Here is a 16594-nt window from a genome sequence, read left to right as displayed (position 1 = left end):
TTTTGTTTTTTTTTTTTTTTTTTTTTTTTTTTTTCCACCGCCGCTCGTATGCACATCACAGGTGGGCTTGTTAGGTAGTGTTTCACCAGACAAAATGAGGTCGCTTTTCCTTCTGGTCACTGCTGCACCCCGGTGCTCTTTCCAACCGTGTGCGCGGCTGCTTTGTCTTCATGGACTTTCTGCTGGAAGTGCACACCTGGGGCCGAGCTCCCCGTGCGCGAAGGACTGCCGGGGTGGGTCGTGAGCATGGTTTTCTTTGAACGAGCGTCAGCTTGAGCCTGGAGAGAACTCTTCTCCCCAAATCTTCATCTTCAACCCGAGCATTCCCCTTACAAAGTCTTTAGGCTTTCCCCCACCTTATTTACAAAGGCTGGTGCCTCTAAATTTAAACGGCAGAAAAATCTGTATAATTAACTTTTTCGAGTTTTCTTTAGATTCTGCAGGTTTAGGCTGTCATTTGGAGGAAAGTGAAAAGGACGGTCGCTGCTTTAAAAAATGCTTGTTTTGTAGCTATCCTGTGCAGAAAATATTTCCAAAAAATTTCAGCTACATGTTTGCTTGGAAAGTAGTGTGGAGTTGTGAGGTCATTGTCTACCACTTGTGTCCTCGGTGGGTCTGCTTTAGTTTTTAGTCCATTCCGCTTCCTGGCAAAGTGGGTCACAGGTGACTGGGAGCTATCCTTTCAGCACCACCGTCATCGCTACCTTGGAAATGGATGTACGTTAATAGATGCAAATGTTTCCTTCTATCAAAGAGTCACTTTTTGCTTCCATGTACCATTAATTGTGAATAGTTGACAAGGAGACAGTGGAATAGGACCAATGGATTGAGAAAAGCATCAATTTTAAACATTCCGTATTTTAATGTTTCTTAATGGAAACATTAATGTTTACAGAGTTTATATACATTATAGTTTATAATGTAATAGAGGAAAAAATAGTTTCAAGGAGAAAGAACAATAGTGAATATATGAAATTCTAAGTTCTATTTAATATGTTTTTACATTTTTTAAAGTTTTAAATGACAATCTTACCTAAAATCTAGTAAATGATAAGTTTGGTCATGGGCTTTCACTCTAGGAGATTGCTCTTTTAGCATACCCCACAACTGCATTAGACTTATTTATGCTTCCTATTAATTTTTCTATTTGTCAAATTCTGTCAGAACTCTTATGTCTATGCAACACTTGTCATGAATCCCAAGTGGGCAATAGCATCACCACGCATTTTTCTAAGTAACAGCTAAGACTTACATGTATGACATCTGACCCAAACCCAACCTTTGGCATAACTGCAGGTTATTTGAATTCTTCATAACAAATGAGAATTTCTTGAATGGCCAAAGGATGAGTTTGAGAATGGGGTTAGAGTGCTGCAATTAAAACGTAAATTATGTGGCAAAACTTCTAATCAAAACTTGACACAGATGTGAGAAAATCCAGTCAGTGTTGGCATAATGGTATTCTCAGGGACTGTAATAGAGGTTCACCTTGTTTCACATAATAGGTGTATTTTTGCCCATTTGCAGATGGATGTCAATTATGGTTAACTGCATCACAGAGTGAATACATTGATAAAGCTTGTCACTTAAATAAATATTGTAATGGGACAATTAATTTTGTGAAGCAAGTCATTCATTACCTTTTATTTTATGTAAATGTGGTTTTGTGTTGCCCGAATGTAAAGCAAATCAGAGGGAAAGAAATTATATGTATATATACTGAATACCCATCATGTGCCAGTCAGTCTTCTCGGTATTTCATATATGCTATTTCATTAGCCTTAATCTGTTACGGTTGACAAAGAGATGTTCAAAGTGTTAAATTGGACACAAAAGATAATGCGTTTATATTTGGGAATAATATATAACATGATAAAATGGGCACTCTTTATAATTTGGAGATACATTTGCATTCAAGGTTTTGCATAAGTGTCAGTAAAGTAGTTACCGGAAAACAATTCTGTTATTAAACAGCAGATTGTTGATTGAATCTCAATGATAAGCTCTGTGTGCTGAGTCAGAAACATTTATCCAACCTCCCCCAAATCTCTGTAGCTCTCATTATGTCAAGAAATCTTTCACTACTCCACATTAGTATCTTCTATATAAGAAAGAAAATTCTTCAAAGCCCTAAGTTAGAGAAACCAAAATATGAGGCGAGATTTATAGTTTTATCTTTTTCACAAATCAGAAGCAAGCAGCAGCGTATAAGTGATGGGGAAGTCTAAAAATTTGAATCTGTATGATTGCCTCTAACCAGTTACACTGAGCTAGACTAAATGTGCCTGGCCATGGAAGTCTTTGTGCATCATTCCTAATCCCTAGCTACTGATAGGAACATTTAATCAGACATCTCAGATTGCCTATATCATTCACTGTATCCTATAAAGGTAATATCTGCACAACAAGTGCTGCATAAACAGAAAGTTAATGTTAAAAAATTTAAATTTTTTAAATTTCATAATCAATACTGATGGTATATGTAGTAGAAAAATAAAGTAGAACTCTATTATCAAGGATACTGGGAACCTACCAGTTTGGAAATCTTCAACCCACATATGAATGTAAATGGAGTATTTATCTGATGAGTCTCTCTCTTGTCCATTTTCCCATAATTCCCAGCAATATAATTTCTCTCACCTATCCTATCTTTACTAAACCTCTTCTTGAAAATTGCTTCCTGTATCAGTTCACTCAATATCAGTATTTTGTCAACTAAGATGCAAATTGTAGAATATGACATCATAGGAATTTAAATTCTGCCTTCCTTGAAATGGTGCTCATTAGTAGTCAAGTGGAATGTTTCCCTAAACTCATAGGCTTGGCATGAATCCTTCTTTCTTTCCTTAACCTCCTCTCTATGTTTTCTTCCGTGTCTGCTCTTACCTGATCTGTAATTAAAGAACATTAAATTTGAAAGAGGAGTTAATTATGTTTTCTGAAAAGAGGTTTATGTTTAATTCTATAAAGCATGAGTGTTATGATGTTGGTCATAGTACTCCTCTTTAGGAGAAATATCCACTTTCCAAGGTCTGTCTGCCTTTCTCCACTTTTCTCTCTCTCTCTCTTCCTCTTTCTCTTCCTCTCCTTCTTCTTGTCTCCCCCCCTTCCCTTTCTTTGTCTCTTTCTCCCTCTCTCTCTCTTAAACACACACACACACACACACACACACACGCACACACACGGAAGAATTTTCACTTCCTCATGGAGGTATCATTCACATTCTATATTTTACAACATTGGCACATTGGCAGATGAACTATAATGTTTTTATCTTTCTGGAGTAGCCAGAACTACCCTCCTCACAATGAAGTTTCCTGTTATTAACTCCTCTGTCAACTGACTCCTTTGATAAATGTTGTCGCCAACCTTTTAGAGAAACTCTTTTGCATATGACATCCCCACTAAATTGGAGGAGGCTCACCAGGCTGGGCTTCTACCAGGGATTGGGTAATAATCCTTCCCACTGTCCACATGTTTGCCTGTGTTCTTTGTTGTATGAAAGATTGTTGTTACATTAAGGAATTAAAAAATCTACACCATACCTCTGCCTCATTTTGACCCATAAGAAAATACATGTCTATAGATATAAGTAATTAAGAACAATATAAGAGTTGTACTTTTAAAAAAATTCTTTTCATGTTTATTTATTTATTTTCTGTGTGTGTATGTGTGTGAGAGAGAGAGAGAGAGAGCACGAGCAGGGGAGAGGTCAGAGAGAGAGAGAGAGAGAGAATCCCAAGCAGGCTCTGCACTATCAGTGCAGAGCCCAACGCAGGGCTCAGTTTTGCAAACCATGAGGTCATGACCTGAGCTGAAATCAACAGCCAGACACTTAACCACCTGAACCACCCAGGCACCCCATTTTGTACTTTATTTATTTATTTATTTATTTTTATTTATAATTTTATTTAAAATTTTTAACGTTTTATTTATTTTTGAGAGAGATGAAGACAGAACATAAGCAGGGGAGGGGCAGTGACAGAGCGAGACCCAGAATCTGAAGGAGGCTCCAGGCTCCCAGCTGTCAGCAACAGAGCCCGCTGCGGGGCTTGAACCCATGTACTGTGAGATCATGGCCTGAGCTGAAGTCAGATGCTTAACTGACTGAGCCACCCAAGTACCCCTGTACTTTATTTGTAAATGTAGCACTATTTCTAGCATCTAAATATCCAACTTAAAGGTATTTAAACTCAGAAGCACATTGACCCCTGAGTGTTATAATTCCAACTTGAGTCTTAAGGGTTTGCCAAGGACGAGTGTTGGGTACTGTTGGTGCACCTATTTACGCCATTGTGATGGCTAACAGTGTGGCACAATAGAAAGCTTAACAGGAGTGGCCATGTGAGAAAAAAAAATTCTCATTTTTTCCCTAATTTAATGCCTTCTGGTACATAGTTTCAGTGCTGCATTTTCAGAAGCATAGCCCCACTGCAATGATGAGCTTCACTAGAAAGCACCTAGTATGTTCATTTTATTACTCCAAATACATTTATTTTTGTTTAAAAATTTTGTTTTAAGTTTTTTAATGTCCTTTATTTATTTCTGGGAGAGAGAGAGAGACAGCGTGAGCAGGGGAGGGTCAGAGAAAGAGGGAGTCACAGACTGAAACAGGCTCCAGGCTCTGAGCTGGCAGTCAGCACAGAGCCCGACGGGGGGCTCCAACCCACGAACAGCGAGATCATGATCTAAGTGAAAGTTGGACGCCCAACCGACTAAGCCACCCAGGTGCCCCAATTTTTTGTTTAAAAAATTTTTGGTGTTTATTTTAGACAGAGAGAGACAGACAGACAGAGCATGAGCAGGGAGGGGCAGAGAGAATGGGGAGACACAGAATCCGAAGCAGGCTCCAGGCTTCAGGCTGTCAGCACAGAGCCTGACGCAGGGCTCAAACCCACCAACTGTGATATCATGATCTGAGCCGAAGCCAGACAGTTAACTAACTGAGCCACCCAGGAGCCCCTACATTTACTTTTGAAATAAAGGAAAGTATATTGTAATTTTTTGTCTCCCACTGTGCTTAGTATGTGGAACTAGGCAAATAATAGAAGCTTCATAAACAGAATTTAAATTTTCAGCATTATGGGGCGCCTGGGTGGCTTAGTCGGTTAAGCGCCCGACTTTCGCTTAGGTCACGATCTCGCGGTTCGTGGGTTCGAGCCCCGGGTCGGGCTCTGTGCTGACTGCCAGCTCAGAGCCTGGAGCCTGTTTCAGAGTCTGTGTCTCCCTCTCTCTCTGACCCTCCCCTGCTCACGCTGTCTCTCTCTCTCCTAGAAATAAATTAAAAAAAAAAAAGAAAAAAAAATTTCAGCATTATATAGTTTCTGATTGAAAAGTATTAACTATCATCATATTGATTTGCGAACACATCTTTAAGGAAAACATGAGAACATTATCATTATGTGAATTAAATCACTATAATTACATTGTATTACACTAAAAATAATAAAAATTTACCAGTTCCTTATATTAAGAACTTATTAAAACTATAAATCAAAATACCGATGTGTTATTTTTTCCCAAAAATGTAGCACTCTTGATTGCTCATTTATTCACCAGTGTTACCTCAACTGTATTTGCTGTCATCAATTTGATAACACAGTTGGAATAATAGAGGAAATCGCCTTCATTACCTCTATATTTGACCTGGGGCTTCAGCCAACATCCAGCCAACTCTGCAAGTCATATCCTTGCTTCCTCTTCCGTATCATCATTCTTCTGTGACCGCTACCAGCTACAGCTTACAGAGATTTCTGCATTCTTATAATAGAAACCCCTCTAATGTTTGCCATAACTTTGCCCTAGAGAGATGAAGCCTTTCCTACACCCTAGTCTCGGTTCTATCTATGGTGGTGTTTAATCCAAGAGCATAACTCAAAGCCTTAAAGAACTCTTCTATCATGGCCCCAAAGCTCCATTGGCATTGGCTCTTTCTGCTTAAATAAATATGTGAGAGACTTCTTTGTATACTTGTGTCCTTGATTTGAGGATCCAAAACACGGTTCATGTGGCTCAAGTAGAATGCGCAACGGGGGGCGCCTGGGTGGCTTAGTCGGTTAAGCGTCCGACTTTCGCTTAGGTCATGGTATCGCGGTTCGTGGGTTCGAGCCCCGCGTCGGGCTCTGTGCTGACTGCCAGCTCAGAGCCTGGAGCCTGTTTCAGTCTGTGACTCCCTCTCTCTCTGACCCTCCCCTGCTCACGCTGTCTCTCTCTCTCTCTCTCCTAGAAATAAAAAAAAAGAAAAAGAAAAAAAAGAATGCGCAACGGGGTGAATGGGGTGGAAGGAAGCTAGAGGCAGATACGAAGACTCACATCCTCATCTCTGCTGGAGCTTTTGGCTCCAACAGGTTCCACACTGCTTCTACCAGCTATTCAGAACAATATGTAAATAACCTCATGAAGCACCTCTCCTGTAATCTACAATCACTAATTATTCCTAATTACTAAGTGTCCTTTCACGAGCTTGTCTTTGGTCTCCAGAGCATTGATCCTTAGGTTTTGGTTTTTTCCCCCTCTGAACATGGAGCCTTCAAATTTATTTCTATAAGTACAACCATATTTTATCTTTGTACAGAAAACCATTTTTAACTCTTTCATTTAAAATCCAGTTCTCCAAGGAAATATGTCTGCTTTCCTAGACATTCCAGTTACCTAAAAGGCCAACTTTTTTTCCTTCTGAATGCATTCAAACCAACCAACAAACAGAGGATGTTTGAAACTAGGTTGTAGAGGCTTCTTGATAAGGAAGGGTTTTCTCTTCCTTTTTGTCAGGAAATTGAGACAAAGGAGGAAAAAATGAGAGTTGCTTGGGAAAATACTTCAGAAACAGAGAATCAGAACTGGAAATAGGGTTGAAAAATAGGAATCCTCGGAGTCTGAGAATCGTATTCCAAATTATAAATATTCACAGTGATTTTTGTAAGGAAATGAATATAGGGAAAGTTAAGGAATCAATGAAAGAAAGTTTGATGAAAACAAATGTATTGCCATCCTTCTATTTATATGCAAATAAATTTCTTATTGAATGGTCTTTATTTATTTGGTTTCCCACTCTTCCTAAATAGGAATGCTGTGCAGCTCATTTTTCTAACAAAACTGTTCCTACCATAAAGCGAATTAAAAGCAAGCGAAGCTGGTAATTTTTCTACCTTGACTAAGCAAATAAAAAGAATTTATCTACAATGCAGGGGTCCTAAATCAGAATTGTATTTCGTAATACTAATGTGTATGTGATTTACTTGATGAATGTTGCCCTTTTTCTGTATCACCTCATTTAACTGCTTTTCAGATAACGGAAACTTTGTGTTTGTTTTCTTTCTGCACACGTACTTTTCTTTAATAATAGATTATTTGTGTGTGAGAAAATATCATGGATCTACCAGGTCCTTGATTCTGTTCCTTCTTTAGGGCCCTCCATTGATCAAGTGATGCACAGAGAAATTTCTGTCCCTTGTTCCTTTTACCCCCCACCCATCAGACACCAACTATAGCCCTGTGTGCTGAACTAGATTATGATTCCCTCTTGATTCATCTCATAGGAGCATGTGATTGGCATTTACAAACCAGATGTTAGAGAATTCCACAGAAGCTGCAGTGCCCTTTCCATATTTGGTCTGATCTGCGTTCTGATTCCTAACTCCTACCTTACTTTCTGAATCAGAATTCTATTTTGATTAACTCTAGCATTACTGCCTTGTGATCCTGGCTTTAACTTCTGACTAACCTCCCCCTGTCATGTCGTTTCCTTGAAAGGGTATCCTATAAATTCTTCTGGTTGACCAGTCTTTCCCCAAAGCCAGAATGGTCACATGGAGAAGTTACTTTGCTTCTTCAATATGAAGTCTGTCTTTCAGATTCCAGGATAATGATTTGCTGTCCAATTCCATTCAGTTAATCAAACATTGATTGAATATTTATTTATTGTGTGTCAGGAATTGTCCCGGATGTTGTAGGTACAAGAATGGACAATAGTCAGTTGAATCTTCACAAATGGCATGGTGGGGAAAGCAGACATAAAAGAAAATGCCACTAAAATGGAGTGAGGTTTTTGTTTGTTTAATAGTGAAAACTATGTTAATATGCTACAGGAGAGACTATATCTCATGGTTTAGGATATGATTTCTTAAAAGATGATACCTGAGCTGAGCCTGAGTTAGGTTTAAAAATATGGACATGTAGGGGTGCCTGGGTGGCTTAGTCGGTTAAGCATCCGACTTTCGCTTGGGTCATGATCTCGCGGTTCGTGGGTTCGGCCCCGCGTCGGGCTCTGTGCTGACGGCCAGCTCAGAACCTGGAGCCCATTTTCAGAGCCTGTGTCTCCCTCTCTCTCTGACCCTCCCCTGCTCATGCTCTCTCTCTCTCTCTCTCTCCTAGAAATAAATAAAAATATTTAAAAAAATAAAAATAAAAATATGGACATATAGACAGAGAAAACTGCATTAGCGAAGGCCCAGTGTTGGAAAAAGAATGGAAGTAGGATAGTATTTAGTAAAATACAGTAGTGCACAAAAGGAGAGGAAGGGTTAGATGCCAGATCATGGAGAATCCTATATGCTGTGCTAAAAAGTAGGATCTTTATTTTCTAGGTGAAGAGGATCATTGAAGGGTTGGGCCAGGCTTAGTAGAGTAAGATTTGCATTTCAGATAGAGCTTTTGACTGTAAGAAAGTTTATCCCAAAGGTGGAGTGGGCCCAGAAGCAGTTGACTACTAGGAGGTTACTGTATTGGTCCAGTTAAGAGATGACAAGTGTTGACCCTAGGGTGATGGGAAAAGAAGCTAAAAAAAGAGAGACAGTATTAAACATAGCTAAGTTGACAAGACTGGTTAGATTTGGCAAACCGGGGAGAGGGTAATTTTCAAGCTGACTTCCAGATAACTGACACCTTTGCCTGAAATGTTGCAGTTTTAGGAATGTGTACTCCTCCAGATTGGTTTACTTCCTTTCCTAACATGCTTAGTACCATTGTTACTGCTCCACACCTTTAGTGATAGTCCTTTAATTATACTCTCTAGGATTTCCCCGGAGAGCCCTACTGGGACCTTCACTGATATATAGGACATGATGAATTTAGTGGAAAGTCTTTTGGGTTTGAAGTGTCCCCCACCCCAAAACACACAAGTATTAGTAGATATAAGTCTGATGTCCAGGGAGGATGGCAGACCTCGAGATACGAATGCGGATGTCCCAAGAGAGAAAAGTAGACAGTAGGAGTGGGCCATGATGGGCCTTGAGGAGCCCTAACATTCTACTTCTTGTTAGAAACCTAAGAAGATGAAGATGAAACATCCAGAGAGGTATAAGAGGAATGCAGAACCAAGGACATTCGGGGTCTAGGAAATTTCAAGTGGGTAGGATTGGACAACAACATCAAACACAACAGAAAGCTCCCATAAGCTAAGCTCTGGAAAATATCCTTGGTCTGGAAAATAGGTAGGCCGTTGATCTCTATGTAGTGCGGGAAGAGCTGAGGAGTAGAGAACCAGGCACTTATTTGTTAAGAGCATAGGTATCAGGTCAGAGAGATCAGATTTCGATTTTGGCTCCCTTGGCTATGCCACTTACCAACAAGCAGGATGTGGAGAAAAGTTATTTCACTTGTGTGGTGCCCTTGGCATCACTTGGCAATCTGTTGTACTTATGTCAGAGGATAATTGTCAGGTAGGAATAAGTGACATAATGGCCATAAAGTACTTTAAAACAGTGCCTAGAATGCAGCTAGCACTCAGCAAGTGTTCTGTACAAAAATAAAACGAAAAGGCAAGAGATAGTGATTATACTCTAAGAAACGGTATCAGTGCTCGTACACTAGACACTAGACACTTCTTTTTCTTCCTTTATCACCATTTTTTTAAATCAGAAATTTAACCTTAATGATAAGAAAAAACATAGCAGGATCATTTGTAATTTAAATCTCAGAATCAGAAGTCTTTGCATGAAGGGAAGTAACCATTCCCAACTTTCTTATCAAGGACTGATGTTTTTCAAGAAACTGTCTTAGAAGAAAAGAAATGTACATAATTCTCTTATTTTATGGAGTACACTAACTCTAGTTTTGGTAACGCTGTATATACAAAAGGGTTCTTTGGCTTTTGGCTATTGAAAAATGAAAAATTAATTTTAACCCTATTTTCCAATATAATTATCTTACTATATAACTTGAGAGAACAATAGGTTTTATTCAGTATTGTTTGTCTCTAATATTACTGCCCATTGATTTAAATTTTTTTTATGTTGATTTATTTTCAAGAGAGAGAAGAGAGAAGAGCAAGCAAGCTAGAGAAGGGCAGAGAGAGACAGAGAGAGAGAGAGAGAGAGAGAGAGAGAGAGAGAATCCGAAACAGGCTCCAGGCTCTGAGCTGTCAGCATAGAGGCCGACATGGGGTTCAAATCATGAGATCATGACCTGAGCTGAAGNAACCTAAGAAGATGAAGATGAAACATCCAGAGAGGTATAAGAGGAATGCAGAACCAAGGACATTCGGGGTCTAGGAAATTTCAAGTGGGTAGGATTGGACAACAACATCAAACACAACAGAAAGCTCCCATAAGCTAAGCTCTGGAAAATATCCTTGGTCTGGAAAATAGGTAGGCCGTTGATCTCTATGTAGTGCGGGAAGAGCTGAGGAGTAGAGAACCAGGCACTTATTTGTTAAGAGCATAGGTATCAGGTCAGAGAGATCAGATTTCGATTTTGGCTCCCTTGGCTATGCCACTTACCAACAAGCAGGATGTGGAGAAAAGTTATTTCACTTGTGTGGTGCCCTTGGCATCACTTGGCAATCTGTTGTACTTATGTCAGAGGATAATTGTCAGGTAGGAATAAGTGACATAATGGCCATAAAGTACTTTAAAACAGTGCCTAGAATGCAGCTAGCACTCAGCAAGTGTTCTGTACAAAAATAAAACGAAAAGGCAAGAGATAGTGATTATACTCTAAGAAACGGTATCAGTGCTCATACACTAGACACTAGACACTAGACACTTCTTTTTCTTCCTTTATCACCATTTTTTTAAATCAGAAATTTAACCTTAATGATAAGAAAAAACATAGCAGGATCATTTGTAATTTAAATCTCAGAATCAGAAGTCTTTGCATGAAGGGAAGTAACCATTCCCAACTTTCTTATCAAGGACTGATGTTTTTCAAGAAACTGTCTTAGAAGAAAAGAAATGTACATAATTCTCTTATTTTATGGAGTACACTAACTCTAGTTTTGGTAACGCTGTATATACAAAAGGGTTCTTTGGCTTTTGGCTATTGAAAAATGAAAAATTAATTTTAACCCTATTTTCCAATATAATTATCTTACTATATAACTTGAGAGAACAATAGGTTTTATTCAGTATTGTTTGTCTCTAATATTACTGCCCATTGATTTAAATTTTTTTTATGTTGATTTATTTTCAAGAGAGAGAAGAGAGAAGAGCAAGCAAGCTAGAGAAGGGCAGAGAGAGAAAGAGAGAGAGAGAGAGAGAGAGAATCCGAAACAGGCTCCAGGCTTTGAGCTGTCAGCATAGAGGCCGACATGGGGTTCAAATCATGAGATCATGACCTGAGTCAACTGCTTGGCTGACTGAGCCACCCAGGCGCCCCTGTGCCAGTTGGTTTTAAATGGTGAAATCACTCTCAGGAAAGAGGTGGCTGCTCCACTTTTCAACACCTGTTTTGTTGTTTGGTTGGTTTGTGGATGAGCTATTTCTGGTGGTAGCTTTCACACATTACTCCTATTTCTATTTCACTTGAGTCGAGCACTGTGTTGTGACTGTTTTTGCTCTCTTGCATGTTCTGAATAACTCTTTGCCAGCAGACCTGACAGGTTATAAAGACAAAATGTGAGAAGCTTCTCAGCTCTCTGTCCTGTCCTCAGCCGCCCATAATACCACTTTCACAGTTTACACTAGCCCAGATTTTCTGCCTGTTGCCCATTCTACTCTTTTGTGGCCACAGCAACTGGTTGGGTAGAAGGCAGTTTTCATTTTTCCCACTAGGGTCCCATGATGAACCATGATAAGGGTTTAAGAGTACTGGCATGAGAAAACTGTATGGTCCATTATAAGCATTTTATAAATGCAGATTTTATTTTATTCCAATCTCTGTTCAAAGGGCGTATCCTCAACATGTCTTTTGTGAACAGCCAATCTAAAATCACCCCCTCACTCTAAAATTTTAACACATTTACCAGGATTTATTGTCTTCAGAGAATGTATCATTCACCACGTGGTATTGTACTAGAACTTTATTCTTACTTGCTCCTCCTTTGGAATGTTTGTAAGTTCCATGAGAGCAAGGACTCTATCCATTTTGTTTCCTGCTGTATCCCCAGCTGCTAGAACAGCACCTGGACCATGGTAGATGTGCCGTAAATACTTGTTGAATACGTGAATGAATGTTGAATGAGTACATGGGGTGAGAAAGATCGGCCAGCAGCGTTGGGACAGACTCAGGAGGAAGAGCAGGATGCAGGCATGCCAGTGCAGGGTAGGGGCTGGTGCACAGCCCCATGAATGAGGAGCGAAAGTCTGTCAGGCGCCTGGGAGAGGGAGGGGAAGCAAAATGAGGAGATGGTCTGGAAAGGCTGCTTCGTTGATCTTGCGGAGAAAGCAGAGGCCTTTTTGTAAGTGCAAATGAACTCTTTTAGACATCAAGATGAGGTTGCTCGCATATTTTGTTCTTGCTGTTTTATTAGGTCAGCATAAACCGCCAAGGACAAACGATGTGTGGCCAAGCAACAGATGGGTTCTGTTGTGTGATCCATTCTCATTTGTAGTAAAGTAAAAACTCAGATTTTTAAAATCACTTACTCTCTCTCTTATTCATTAACTATGTGTATAATTTAACTTCTAAAACAAAGTCGTTTCTGAATTCTTGAAATCTGAGAACGTGTTCTTTTTCTAAAATACAGTTTATTGTCAAATTGGCTACCAGACAGTGTGTAAAGTGTGCTCTTGGTTTGGGGGTAGGTTCCCATGGTTCCTCGCTTACATACAACACCCAGTGCTCATCCCAACAAGCGCTCTCCTCAATGCCTATCATCCATTTTCCCTTCTCCCCCAACCCTCTATCCACCCTTAGTTTGTTCTCTGTATTTAAGAGTCTTTTATGGTTTGCCTCCTTCCCTCTCTGTTTGTAACTACTTTTCCTCCTTCTCTTCCCTCATGGTCTTCTGTTAAGTTTCTCAAGATTCACATATGGGTGAAAACATGATATCTGCCCTTTGACTGACTCATTTCAGTCAGCATAATACCTTCCAGTTCCATCCACGTTGCTACAAATGGCGTGATTTCATTCTTTCTCATTGCCAAGCGGTATTCCTGGAAACCAGTGTGGAGAGTGTGTTGTTTCTTGGCTTTACAATTTGAAAATATCAACATTAAAAGAATTTTATAAATAGTTTTTCCTCATGTTCCTCTCACCCTGCATGTTGATGTACTCAGATTGGCTCCCGACCTCTAAACTCATTTTCAGAAACTTCTATAACTAATTGAAGCTAGATGGATAAGTTATTATTTTTCTTTAATACTTAAAACTTATGATTTTCTTTACCCCTAAAAATGATATTTTTAAATGCATATGAGTACTTTACTGAAAAGTTTTTAAATGGATTTTAGAAAACAGATGTCTTTTCCTGTACATGATCCCAACACGGAACTTTATATAGAAAAAGATGATAATTTTCATACTTAACGGAAATACTAGATAATAAATATTTCATTATCCAAATATGAACAATTAGTTGAGCTAGTTGATTAAATTAGCATTGTGTTCATTAAAATGTTAGTTGCGGGGCTCGAACCCACGAACTGTGAGATTATGACCTGAGCCGAAGTCGGACGCTTAACCGACTGAGCCACCCAGGCGCCCCTAGATGTAATTTTCTTTTATTACCTTAATTTTGTTTTTGTTTGTTGATAAATTAATATATCCCTTAGAACCAAGAACAGAAGAAAATTGTGATCAAGTATAGATATACTCACATGCATGGGTATTAACCACAATTCTATGATTAATAAATTATTTTCCTTAAGCTTAATCACCTTTTATTTTTTAAATATCAAATCAAGGTTTCTGGAAACTTTCAAAAACACATTTATATAAGTCTCTTTTTTCTCCGAGTGGCTATGTCAGAATTAGACTACATCATCCTCTCTCTTGATAACCAGGAATTTTCTCTTAAAGTCAAGTTGGTGCTCCATAAAATAGACACTCTAGTAATATTGCTGTAGCCTTTCTATGTACTTTGACATTGTGCTAAAAACTAAAGTGTAGTCATAAAAATGGAATGTTCTTGCCAAATGCCACCAAGTAAAAGCATCATATTTACAATAAGTGCCAACACCATTATCATAAGCAATGCCTTATTGCTTGGATGTACTTAAAATTCCTAGATTTTATCTAGGAAGAAAAATTGGCTTATTGTGTTTCTGAATAAGTTGATTAATAAGGTGAATAATAAAAAGCCAAGGGAATTGTATGTTGTCTGTCATGTATTATTAAACAGTGAGTCATGTGGCCCTCCTTTAAAGGATTATAGAAAAATCCTGTATAGATGTATGAAATGTATGGGTACCACAGTTACTTACATATAAATATAGTGATGAGATGTGGCCAAGTTCATTTTTTTCATCATCATAGAGAAATTCCTCTACGGTTTCCCGTAACTAGTTTATACTTTTTAATTAGTCTCTCGGAAATGACTACAGGCCTCGCTCAAAATGGTTAGGTACTTGGGATTTGTAATATGGGGATTCCAGTGTTGTCAGAACTGTGCCAAGATGATTGCAAGGGCTTAGAATGAAGTATTATGGACTTAATCCTAAAAACAGCTTATCAGTTACTTCTTTTTAATTAGCTGAAACTGTTAACTCTGCTAAAAATCAGCCATTCTTTAGAGGTGCTCCACGTTGCTTCCTTGAATTCATTTTTTTGTGTATTTGCAACTAACAAAATACAGCTATATCTGTAAGTCTTTTTTCATCTGATTGATGCACCATTGTCTTATTTATTTATTTTTGTTGAAGGCTAATTGGGAACCTAATGAGAATCTTCCTATTGAAATTCTTGATGCTGTGCCGAGGCCTTCAATTAGCCTTTTACTACATGGCTTTTGGAGGTTCTGAAGAAGGGAGTCCTTAATTTGAAACCTCTAAGTACGTCCAAATCAGGTGTGCATCACCAGACACACAAGAATTTCATAATAATGGATTAAGAATTCAAAAACTAACACACGTTCACTGAGGAAACTCTGTCAAATATAATAGGCAGAAAAAGAAGAAAGCCGTCATTCCTACACACTCTATTCCAAAATAACCACCATCTGGAGTTATATCATTCCAAGTTTTTTCCAATGTCTGTGTATCTAAGTGAGTATGTAAGGAAAAAAAAAGCAATAAATTGTCCTACTATTTTAGCATACTCTTTTCACTTAAATGTATTATGATAGATTTTTCAAGCATTTTCAGTCCTCTGCAATTTAGGACATTAGGTCATAGATCTTTGGGTCGACTGCATCCAATTCCCAATTGTATTTGCGTTCGTTAAGGACATGGATGATGATACAGACTGATTATGATCATGAGGTGTTGGGGACCGTTGCCTATATGTGGGCCTCTCATTTGTGAGGCGACTTCAGAATTAACCACATAGAAAAACTTCAGAGGCTATATTGCAAGCATTTATTGCCCATTTCTCCATCGCTAAATACAGTGCATAAAAAAAATGGAAGAATATAGGCTTCCTAGTCAAAAAGATGTAGAATTGCTGATCCTTTCACAGCAGGCACAAATGACAGCGGCTGCCCAGGTTGCCATTTCTTCTATGGCCAAGTCTGCCATGTGCTCCACTACCTGCCCTCTGTAGAGGAAACTTCCTTCTCTCTGATCCATATGTTCCGAAAGGTGTTGCTATCTTCCTACTTGGCCTCAATGCCCTGGACACAGTGATCTGTCAAAGGGGTGAACACCTGCCCTAACATAAGCCCATTTGGGGGCTGCACCTCGCTGAGCATGGACTTTGAGCTTGCCATTGATCTAAGCCAAACCTATCAGACTCTATCACTGCAAGTATTTTCGAGCTGGCAGTGGTGGGGAAGAGTTCTCACCTCTCAGTTGTGGAGCTGTGACAAGAGCTAAGACACACAGAGGTAAGACATGAGCTTAGAAGCTGTTCCCAACCATAAATCTGACTCACAAGAAGACACTTTTTAAAAATAAATATATATTGTATGCTTTCTTCTTTAAAAGTTTTTATTTAAATTCCAGTTGGTTAACATGCCATGTAATATTCTTTTCAGGTGTACAATATGATGATTTAACACCTCCCTACGTCACCCTGTGCTCCTCATGATAAATGCCTTCCTTCGTCCCCATCACCTATTTCACCTCTTCCCCCATCTCCCGTCCCCTCCAGTAACCCTCAGTTTGTTCTCTATAAAGAGTCTGTTTCTTGCTTTGTCTCTCACTCTCTTTCTCTCTTAAATGTTTCCCTTTGCTTGTTTGTTTCATTTCTTAAATTCCACATGTGAGTGACATTTTCTAACTGAAAAGGAGGAGGGAAGAACAGTAGAGGCTTCGGCAAGACTATCATTCATTGCGAG

At 39.0% G+C, this 16594-nt stretch overlaps 1 protein-coding gene across 1 annotated transcript in view; it reads left to right on the top strand.

Annotated features, from left to right (window-relative positions):
* LOC144225243 (cytochrome c oxidase subunit 1) overlaps positions 1 to 16594 on the top strand; it is a 61969-nt gene that overhangs the window by 633 nt on the left and 44742 nt on the right. Inside the window, 1 exon segment of the mRNA XM_077756413.1 lies at positions 625 to 717. Within this exon segment, the coding sequence (XP_077612539.1) occupies positions 625 to 717 (93 nt within the window).

This window comes from Crocuta crocuta, unplaced genomic scaffold, assembly GCF_008692635.1.
Source record: "Crocuta crocuta isolate KB4526 unplaced genomic scaffold, BGI_CrCroc_1.0 scaffold262, whole genome shotgun sequence".
NCBI lineage: Eukaryota > Metazoa > Chordata > Mammalia > Carnivora > Hyaenidae > Crocuta > Crocuta crocuta.
The sequence above is the reverse complement of the archived record's forward strand: the minus strand, read 5'-3'. Positions and strand labels throughout refer to the sequence as shown.